This window comes from Neofelis nebulosa, chromosome 6, assembly GCF_028018385.1.
Source record: "Neofelis nebulosa isolate mNeoNeb1 chromosome 6, mNeoNeb1.pri, whole genome shotgun sequence".
NCBI classification, from domain to species: Eukaryota; Metazoa; Chordata; class Mammalia; order Carnivora; family Felidae; genus Neofelis; species Neofelis nebulosa.
In genome coordinates this window covers 138,804,921-138,815,391 of record NC_080787.1, presented here as the reverse complement: position 1 = coordinate 138,815,391, position 10,471 = coordinate 138,804,921, and the positions used below count along the sequence as shown (strand labels likewise).

The window sequence follows — 10,471 nt, the reverse complement described above, 5'->3', positions numbered from 1 at the left end:
TTGAGTGTCTGATTCTTGATTTCAGGTTGGGTCATGATCCCAGGATCATGCTCAGCATGGAGCCTGCTTATGATTCTCTCTCTCTCAGGGCGCCTGGGTGGCTCAGTCGGTTAAGCATCCCACTTTGGCTCAGGTCATGATCTTGCAGTTTGTGGGTTCAAGCCCCACATCAGGCTCTGCATTGACAACTCAGAACCTGGAGCCTACTTCAGATTCTGTCTCCCTCTCTCTCTGCCCCTCCCTTGCTTGTGTTCTCTCTCTCGAAAATAAATCAATGAACTTAAAAAAAATTTTTTTTTAATGTTAAAAAAAATAAGAATAGAGAAGAGGAAGAATAGTTTGTGACAAAGCTGGGTGTGGGCGTCAACTTCTAGTCTTCCTTCCAGTGATAATGAGTCAACCCTCTCTGGTTGCCAAAAGGTTGTTGACAATTGAGTTCCTTTTGGCAGATAAAGGGAGTTCAAAGACAACCGCTCCCTGCATTGGCTGTTTTTCAAGAGCCTTCAGCTTAAGATAATATATCAAAGCAGTTAACCATTTGTTTTCTTTCCTTTCCTTTGTTCTTGGGGAGCCAGGAGTGCCTGAGGAACTTCACACACATCCCATCTGGGGTGGGGAGAGTGTGCTAGCTTGTACTTTGCCCTCAGCCTGACTTATGCTCCTTCATCATCTGGTAAGAGGCTGGTATCCAGAATATATAAAAAACACTTACATGGAATAATATGGAGGAAATAACCCAGTTTAAAAATGAGGCAGGGGCACCTGGGTGGCTCAGTCAGTTAAGCATCCGACTTCAGCTCGGGTCATGATCTCGTGGTTCATGACTTCGAGCTCCACGTTGGGCTCTGTGGTGACAGTTCATAGCCTGAATCCTGCTTCAGATTCTGTGTCTCCTTCTCTCTCTGCCCCTCCCCTGCTTGTGCTCTGTTTCTCTCTCTCTCAAAAATAAATAAACACTTAAAAAAAATTTTTTTTAAGTGAGAGACGGAGACAGAAGAGAGACAGCACAGCAGCATGCCCTTGGGGGGTTGAATTTCTTTCATTGACAGTTGTTAACCAGGGGTGGAATATTTATTACTTAGTTTGGGGATACAGAGTTTCCTGCTCTTTCTTCATTTCTGGTCAAGTGTTTGTTTTCATGGCACCGGCCAGCTTGGGCCTGGCTGGTTTGATCCTGCTTCTGTGGAGTGCTGCCAGGCAGGCCTCTGACATTCCTGACAGCTGGCCATGACTTTCTTATTAGGGGCCTCCACGTGTCTGGTTAAAAACCTACTGCCTACTCCAACATGTTTGATCTAGTTAAAGGAAGACCAGTGGTACAGGCCCACTTAACCAAGCATCAGGGAAGGCCCAGAGTCTGATTCACAAGACAATACCAAATGGGTCTGACTTGCCTTTTAAATAACCGGCAGAATGCCAGGCACACAGTGGGAATTTACATATGAGGTGGACAGATGGTGTTATGGACTCAATGTGTCCCTCCAAAACTCATATGTTGAAATCCTCAACATGAAGATATTAGATGATGAGTCATTTGGGAGTAATTAGGCAATGATGGTGAGGTGTCTGTAGGCTATTAAAAAAACAAGAAGGGCTTGTTATTGCCTGCTTCTCTCTGCATGGTGAAGACACAAGGAGAAAACTGCTGTCCACAAGCTGGGAAAAGGATCCTCACTAGACACAGGACCTGCCGGTGTTTCGATCTTGGGCTCTCCAGCGTCCAGCATGGTGAGATATAAAGGTTAGTTTTCTAAGCCGCCTGGCACATGCTGGTCTGTTAGAGCAGCCCAAGCTGGCTAAGCTGTTGGATGGAGAGGTAGACTGGTTGTAAAAGTGAGGGGAATGGGCTTCAAAGCATTTCGTGGTGAGGGGAACTTTCGAGTGATGTGGGAAATTTCAAAGTGACACCAAAGCTTTGTTCTTAGACTGCTTTTCACAACTCAAAACTCAGAGCCCCAAGACTTTTTCTGATGAGAAACTGCTTGGCTTGGCTCGGCTCCACAAGTCTTGGCTCCCACAGGATTGCTGGACTTGACTGTAAAAACCGTCTTTGATGATAGACCAGGTGCTGGGTGTCTCCAGCTCGTTAGATGAACCCGTGTGTACTTGGTGAGAGTGAAAGTCAATCCGTGATGAGGGAAGAGCTGGAGTAGATAAGGATGGGGTGGGAGAAGGGAGACGAGAGAGGGGAGAAAATGTGGGAAGAAGGAGGAGGAGATGGAAGACAGAAAGAGGCAGTTGGTGGGCGGAGAGGGGAAAGGAGCCCACGCACCTGCCAACAATCCCACTCACACCAGAGGGGTTTTGAGGAAAGTGAAGAGGGATTTTCCAAGTGAACTTTGTTTTGGACCACCCTCTCTCTCTCTCTTGTTTTTTAATGGTTAGCTCTATTTTGAATACGTACAGAACTCTCCCTCGGTACACCTTACTTCTGCTGGATTTCAGCAGGGCCACCGGGTGTGACGACTTTGGAAAGTGGCCCACAGCTACTTCTTGCTGATTACCCTCCAAGGCGTGCACATCAGCAATGTCGCTGGCATACCACACTGCACATTTACTTTTGTCAATGCTGCTGCCAGTACAAACCTGGAAGACGCTGGACCGTGAGTGTCCTGGGATCTGGGAACCTGGCTGGGGAGATGAGACAGGGGAGGAAGGAGAGGGTCTTCCCCAGGTTTTAGGCAAGTGGGTGCCCGTCCCTGTGTGCTTAAGGATGGGGACCCCGGCCCGAGGCTTCTGCCTGTACTGTGCTCCCAATTCCCAGCTCTCCCTCTCCTGCTGAGTCCCACCTCCTCTTCCAGGAAGCCTTTGCTGGTTACTCAGGAACTATCCTGAATTAGTCATGTGTCCTGTGGTGTCTTTTCGGTTCAAAGTCCTGTCTGTTCGGCTAGATTTCAAGTCCCAGGAGGGCAGACACTGCCTTGTACTTTTATGACCTGAGACCTTGGCAGAAGTCACTAAAAATACTTGCCAGATGTATCCTCCGGGTGACAGTCTGTGTGTCCGAGGGGTCTATGGCATCCAGGCACTTTGCTAAAGCTCAGGCAGCAAAAGGTGGGGACTAAGGACGCAGAAGGTTGAGGAGCTGGAGTGGAGACCCCTCCCTCTGCAGAAGGACCTTCTGAGTGAGCGTCGGGGCCTCGGCTCCCTTTTTCTCTCACAGATACTCACTCTCTCTGCCTTGACCTCACCGTCAAATCTCAATCTGGACCCGGACACCCTTGGTATGAAGTGCAGGCCTCAGTGGACAAAAAGCCTGTCTTTCAGTATGACAGTGACAGCAGCAAGATGAAACCTTTGGGTCTCCTGGGGGCGAAAGTAAATGCCACCAAAGCATGGACAGAATTGACCCAGATGCTGGGAGAGGTGGGGCAAGAGCTCAGGATGATCGTGTCTGACATCAAACTGGAGAACAGCGTGACCAGTGGTGAGTAGGAGAAGAGGGTGGGGAGGTGGAGATAGTCAGCGAGAGAGGGAGGAGCCAGCACAGGCAGGGAAGGGGCTCTGGGACAAGAACTGAACGTTGGTCCCGCCTAAGAGACACGGTGGACCTACTGGGAGGTGACGGCGCTAAAAGAGTCCAAGCCAATGACTTTGGGCGTGAATTGCAGGTCCCCCCACCCTGCACATCCAGCTGTCTTGTCAGTGTGAAGCAGAACAAGGCACCGTTGCGTCCTGGCACTTCAACATCAACGGGCAGCCAGCCCTCCTCTTTGACACGATGAACATGACCTGGACAGTCACGAGTCCTGGAGCCAGAGGCGTCAAGGAGGAGTGGGAGAACAAGGGACTGGCAGACTATTTCAGGAGGATCTCAATGGGAGACTGCCGTCACTGGCTTAGGGAATTCTTAGAACACTGGGAGAAAGTGCCGGAGCCCCCAGGTAACTGAACAGGGGGGAGGAGGATGCAGTACATCTCTTTAAAGGTCTAATGCCTTCCCTGTGTGGACAGAGCATGTGTGTGCAATTAAAGATGGGAAGGATCCATCAACTGACTGGCCTCTTGGTGGACTGGAGAGTCAGTGACTGCCACAGGACCTCCACCATCCCCCGTTCCCTGCCACCTCCCTCTGCACAGGGGCCCCCTTCCCGCTAACCAATGATCCGGTCACCCCGGACTGCTAGGTGGGCCCCAAATCTACGTGCATCCCTGGGCTTGAGCCTTCTCTTCTCCCTCTGTCTTACCTGTTCTTGACCCAGAGCAAAGGTCACTTCTAATGAAGCCTTCACCAACCCTCCCCCCCACAGAACTAAGCACCCCCGATGCCATCACCTCAAATAGATCTGTCCACAGAGAACATGTCAAACGGTCTGATAACCAGGTGGACATCAGCTGCCTCCCTCAGTAGAAATATGCGCTCCGTGAGGACAGGGCGCAACCCCCTGTTCATCTTTAGACCCCACCACCTGATAGACTGGCTGCCACATAATGAATCAACAAATTGGGGGGTGACAAGGTGCTCAGGAAGGTATTTTATTTTTTACTGAAATGCAATTCGTATACACTGTATAGTATTGTACAGATGTACAATATAATGATTCAACAATTCTATACATTACTCGGTGCTCGTCGGAGTAAGCAGGCCCTTAATCCCCTTTATCTATTTCACCCATCCCCGCCCCACCTGGCAAGCACCAGGAAGGTGTTTTTTCAGGCTTGTCAGGGCTTTTGCTTTTTGTTTGTTTTAGTACCACCAAAAAAGGTCCCAGATGCTGACCAGTCTTTACCCATGCCATCAATTGCGTGCATCATCCTAGGAGTGATTGTCATCAGCCCAGTCATCATTGTCATCTGCTTTAGCATCTCAAGAAAATTGGGTAAGTGTATCGCAGGCTGGCCCCTGGCCGTGGGGGAGGATGCAGTCCGGTAAGGACTTGGGACAGGTGACCCACGGGTCTCACCCCAGCCCCTGTCCACTGATCCATCTCTACACAGACATGATGCACTTTCTCAGTGTGGAACACACACACCCCCACACTAGGGCAGGGGTTACCCTGACGTTGGGATGGTGGAGGCTGGGATAAGCAGCAGAGTAGTGCAGTGAGGGGAGGGGAACCAAGTATCTACTCCTGAGGTGGGGCAGGGGCTAAGATCCACGTCTGGGGTGGGCATTGCCTTATTGCAATCTAGCCCATGGTTCCCCCAGACCTTTGATGGAAAATAAAAAACTTCGCTGTGTGAGGATAGCACTATGTACTCAACAATTTTTGTAATGTTCTGATAGCTGTTCCATTATCAGATGTTTCTTCTCTGGATCATGAGAGAGCAGCGATGTTAGACCAACCCTTGGTGGCAAAAAAAAAAAAAATACATTAATGGCAATCTGGCTGCCAATCTAATACATGATCTTCTAACCCTTCCTTTGCATTCTTTCCATCAGACTTCCTTCTGTGTCAGGTGGAATGGAGTGGGTGCCTGCATTTTTATTTTTATTTTTTATTTAGTTGAGAGGAAAATGAGCTAGGAATATATGTATCTTGGTTTAACTCGTGTTTGGTTAACTTTGTATTCACATTCACTTCTGTGTATAGATAAGTTCTTGCTCTGCAGAAGCCACAGGTCCACTCTGCTGACTGACTAGATGTCATAACACACAGGTAGAGGACCATACAGCAAAGTGACATGTGAATTAACTTATCTGATATTATATTAATATCTCCTATGGCGCCTGGCTTAGTTCCAAGGATAAATGATAGTGTGATGTATTTAGAAATTAAAAAAATTATATAGAAATTGATAAGGAAGGGTGCCTGGTGGCTCAGTCAGTTGAACATCTGACTTCAGCTCAGGTCATGATCTCACGATTCATGGGTTCAAGCCCCATGTCAGGCTTTGCACAGACAGAGCAGAGCCTGATTCAGGTTCGCTGTCTCCCTCTCTCTGCCCCTCCCCCACGCATTCTCTCTCTCTCTCTCTCTCTCTCTCTCTCTTTGAAAAATAACTAAACCTTAAAAAGAAAAGAAATCGGTAAGGAATAAACTGCTACACAAAACATGGATGATTCCTATGGATAGGAAGTTAAGAAGAAACTGTCAGACACAGAATATATATTCTAGAACTCTACATAAATTTCAAAACAGACAAAACTGATATTTGGTAATAGAAGTCAGAATAGTGGATACTGATTAGGAAATGGTCTATAACTTGACCTGACAGGTGATTATGCAGGTGCATTTCACTTTTAAACGTACATCAAGCCAGGGGCGCCTGGGTGGCTCAGTCAGTTGTGTCTGACTTTGGCTCAGGTCATGATCTCGCGGTTCGTGAGTTTGAGCCCCGTGTCAGGCTTTGTGCTGACAGCTCTGAGCCTGGAACCTGCTTCAGATTCTGTGTCTCCCCTTCTCTCTGCCCCTCCCCTGCTCATGCTCTGTCTCTCTCTTCCTCTCAAAAATAAATAAACATTAAAAAATTTTTTATAAGGGGGGGGGCGCCTGGGTGGCTCAGTCGGTTGAGCATCCGACTTCAGCTCAGGTCATGATCTCACGGCTTGTGAGTTCGAGCCCCGAGTCGGGCTCTGTGCTGACAGCTCAGAGCCTGGAGCCGGCTTCGGATTCTGTGTCTCCCTCGCTCTCTGCCCCTAACCCACTTGCAGTCTGTCTCTGTCTCTCTCAAAAATAAGTAAACATTAAAAAAAATTTTTTTAATTAAAAAAAAGTACATCAAGTTGACCCTAAAGATTTATATACTTTATTGTATAGGAATATTACATTTCAACAAATAAAGGTGTTGTTTTTTTTTAATTTTAAGTAGATGTTCCAGTTTTCATTAATGTCTTGACAAACTGGTAGTTCTCTAGTCAGTAGTATCTTCAATTGCCAATTAAATTATAAATACATTGGACTTTTTTTTGATGAGAATCATATATATATATGGTAAGAGACATAGAGACAGAGAAAACTATTATTACATGCCAGACAGCACCAGACTCCACTAACTAGTCCTGTCCCACCATCTCCCTGGCCTTCAGAACTCATTTCTTTCTCCTATTGCCGTTATCATCTGTATAACTTCCTCTCCAGGCTGACCCAGAGAGACTTCACACATTGAGGTACAGCAGTTTAGAAAAGTTGACATCTTGGGGTTAAAGTCACAGTTCCTGGGTTTCTCTGTGAACTCCAAAGTCAAGATTCTGATGATCAAAATAACCCACTCCATATAGGATTCAGTGAGGAGCTATGTGACTAATGTGGGAAATGATTCAACTCTTTAAGTTGTTCAACAGAATAGCAAGGTTCAGCCTGCTCTGTTTTAAGTCTGGGCCCTGAAGTGAAAAGTAAGCTTACCGAATAATAGTGTCCCGACGTGCTTGGCACATATCAGTAGTCAGACAGGGGCCACTGTCCAGAAAGGGCCCCTGCTGTGAGTAGTAGGACAGCAGCAGGAGCCCAGGGTTTGTGTATAACAAGACTTGGAACAGGGGTGGCAGCACGGTGGGTCCAGATGATCTCTTTTCACAGGCTAGGGGCCTGCACAGAGCTGCAGGCACAGGGGTCTGGCTTTAACCCCAGGTGGAAGGTGCCTGAGAAGGACACAACTGCCTCAACCAAGCAGACTGGGGTTTAGGCTTCAGTCCCTGCAGCAAAGGGGATTGGTGAGCAGGGAGGAAGGCAGAAGACCAATTTTAGAAACTAGGTCTCGGGGCGCCCGGGTGGCTCAGTCGGTTAAGCGGCTGACTTCGGCTTGGGTCATGATCTCACGGTTCGTGGGTTCGAGCCCCACGTCGGGCTCTGTGCTGACAGCTCAGAGCCCGGAGGCTGCTTCTGATTCTGTGTCTCCCTCTCTCTCTGCCCCTCCCCCACTCACACTCTGTCTCTCTCTGTCTCTCAAAAATAAATAAATATAAATTTAAAAAAATTTAAAAAAAGAAAAGGAACTAGGTCTCAACAGTGAGGATTTAAAGGAGGCTGGGCCTCCATGGACACTTGGGATTGAACTCAGCCAGCTTCTTTCTGGCCACCTGAGCCTGCTGTTCACATGTCTGGACAGGGATGGGGCAGGGTTCAACCGGTGAATGTCAGTGTCCAAGCTGAGCTGAGGGGAGGTGGGAGGTAGGTGAGGCCCAGGGAGGGGTGTGTGAGTGATAAGGAGTAAAAAATGTATCTTCCCACGCTTCCTCCACCTTTGCGAAGAGCCTCCCACGCTGTGTCTCGGAGGGCTTCCCATCAGAGCGAGCATCAGCACTTGAGAAAACAGAGAGCTTTGTGTGCCGATGACACATTCCTACTTTGTTGTCTTTGGCATTTCTTGACATTGCTTTTGCTGATGTGACAGAGGAGAGAGGTGATTGGTCAAAACTAAACGAGGAAAAGAGCTGACGGGAAGTGTCTTAAATTAGGAAACACTAGGCAGGGGGTAGACCCAAGATAATCTGACCCAGAATCTAACATAAACACTTCTTTTCCTCTGAAGCCCAGAGAAGCCCAAAGAAGCCCAAAGAAGCCCTTTACCAGGAAGCAAGGCTCAGCTCTCCAGCGCTCCTTAGCATCTGACCACGGCTGCCTCGCTGTTCTTTCGTTCTCACTCTGGCAGCAAACAGAGAACATGAAGAAATTCAGGGGAGCCTGGGTGGCTCTGTTGATTGGGCATTCGACTCTTGATTTCGGCTCAGATCATGATCTCAAGGTTTGCAAGATCGAGGCCCACGTGCAGCTTCATGCTGACAGTAGGAAGTCCTGACGTTTCTTCATGCTCATCAACCATTTCAAGAATGTGTGGGTTTCAGGATAAAAACTCTTCCTAATGCCCCTTCCCAGGTAAAGCCTCTTTTTGCTCATGGTCCATCCTAAACATGGGCACAGCTGCCTATTCCCGCTGAAGGATGTATTCAAGAATGTTCATGATAGCTTGATTCATAAGAGCCCCCGGAATGTGAAACAACAAATGCCCATCAGGAGATGAATGGATGAGTGAGTTATAATACTGTGCAACTGGATATCTACTGTATTTGAAAAGAAAAAAATCGGGGCGCCTGGGTGGCTCAGTCGGTTGAGCGGCCGACTTCGGCTCAGGTCATGATCTCACGGTCCGTGAGTTCGAGCCCCGCGTCGGGCTCTGTGCTGACCGCTCAGAGCCTGGAGCCTGTTTCCGATTCTGTGTCTCCCTCTCTCTCTGCCCCTCCCCCGTTCATGCTCTGTCTCTCTCTGTCTCAAAAATAAATAAAAACGTTAAAAAAAAATTTCTTTTAAAGAAAAAGAAAAAAAATTACTGTGACATGTAATCTGACAGGACTATGTATGAAGTTCAAGAGCGAACAAAACTAGTTCATGGTGGCACAAGTTAGAATAGTGGTTGCCTCACCTAAATACCCACGGATACATTAATGGATAGGAAAAATGTGGTATAGACAAGCCGGAGGTGGGCGGTGGGCCAGAGCAGCAGCTGGGGCCGCCGCTGCAGGCCTCAGAGTGGGTCGCCCCCATGTGGACTGGCGTGCGACGCTCACAGGCTGAGCACAAGCCCACTGCCCCTGCGTCCTCACCCCGCACCGGGACAACCCGCACATGCACGATGCTGTGGATGGGCCCGCTGCCTTCCTGGACATTCGGGCCCCACCCTATGACCCAGACGATGGCCCGGACTGCCACTATCGAGGGTTGTGGAGCCCTTCTGGGACAAGGAGGCCCAGCTGGGCCTGTGACCCGCCCCGAGGAGTGTGTGTCCTAGAGACCCCACAAGCCAATGACTTCTGGTGCGACGGGGAGCCCTGTCCAGGTCCCGAAGTCTCCCCTTGAAGCCGCCGGCGCCCGGTTGCCGTGGGCCACAGATGTGCCCTGTTCACATCCGGACCTGGCTGCCTGAACACACTGGAAGGGCTGTCTCCCTAGCCCCGGGCCTGGGCAGTATATCTACTGGAACCGGCTGTAGGGCGAGCCATGGGAAGGGCGGGCGGGCGACTGCAGTGCAGACACAGGCTGGTTAAGGGGTGGGGAAGGCAGGTAGGCTAGGTTGTTGCCGAATTGTTTTTAGTTCAAGTCATCGGTGAAAGCTAGGTTTAAAAAGATGAACTGCTATTTAAAGTGAACAGTGTTGCATCCACACGATTCCTGAAACAGAATGCTACGGGCACCAGTGACACTCACAATAAAATTCACTGCCATGAGAGGCAAGGCCGACCGATAGGGACCGACACTCTTGACCAGAGTGCGGTCCCGAACAGCCAGGGTACAGAGTTTTTATAGCTGACCACATCATCTTATCATTACCTGGGAGCAGAACAAAGGAATAGCTCCCAGATGGGGGTGGAAACAGTTCAGACATGCCCTTGCCCCAATCCAATCAAACACTAAGCCAGTTGATTTTCCTTGAACTTCAGTTCCCTTGATTGATAGGGTAAGGCTGTTATCTCTCTTAACCTACAGTGTTAAAACAAAGCTGTTATTTCTTAAGGCTACCGGTTAGCCCTACACTACAGTTTAACCCTTACAGAGGGGCAGAGAGAGAGGGAGACACAGAATCCCAAGCAGGTTCC

The 10,471-nt window shown here is 48.8% G+C and overlaps 1 protein-coding gene across 8 annotated transcripts; it reads left to right on the top strand.

The window, feature by feature from the left end:
- Window positions 1-288: 288 nt before the first annotated feature.
- On the top strand, window positions 289-9,170 carry LOC131515036 (retinoic acid early transcript 1E-like). 8 transcript variants are annotated; one of them, XM_058735625.1, is made up of 6 exons: window positions 289-673; window positions 1,629-1,728; window positions 3,164-3,427; window positions 3,612-3,884; window positions 4,692-4,820; window positions 8,418-9,170. In XM_058735625.1, exons 1-6 carry the CDS (start codon window positions 656-658, stop codon window positions 8,483-8,485), a joined length of 852 nt encoding a protein of 283 aa, XP_058591608.1. In that variant the 5' UTR covers window positions 289-655; the 3' UTR covers window positions 8,486-9,170. The 8 variants fall into 8 exon arrangements, with proteins under 8 accessions (XP_058591608.1, XP_058591606.1, XP_058591607.1 ...); XM_058735623.1 differs by having other exon boundaries at window positions 310-673; window positions 8,413-9,170; XM_058735628.1 differs by lacking the exon at window positions 289-673 and adding an exon at window positions 2,407-2,603 and having other exon boundaries at window positions 1,624-1,728; window positions 8,413-9,170.
- Window positions 9,171-10,471: the final 1,301 nt, after the last annotated feature.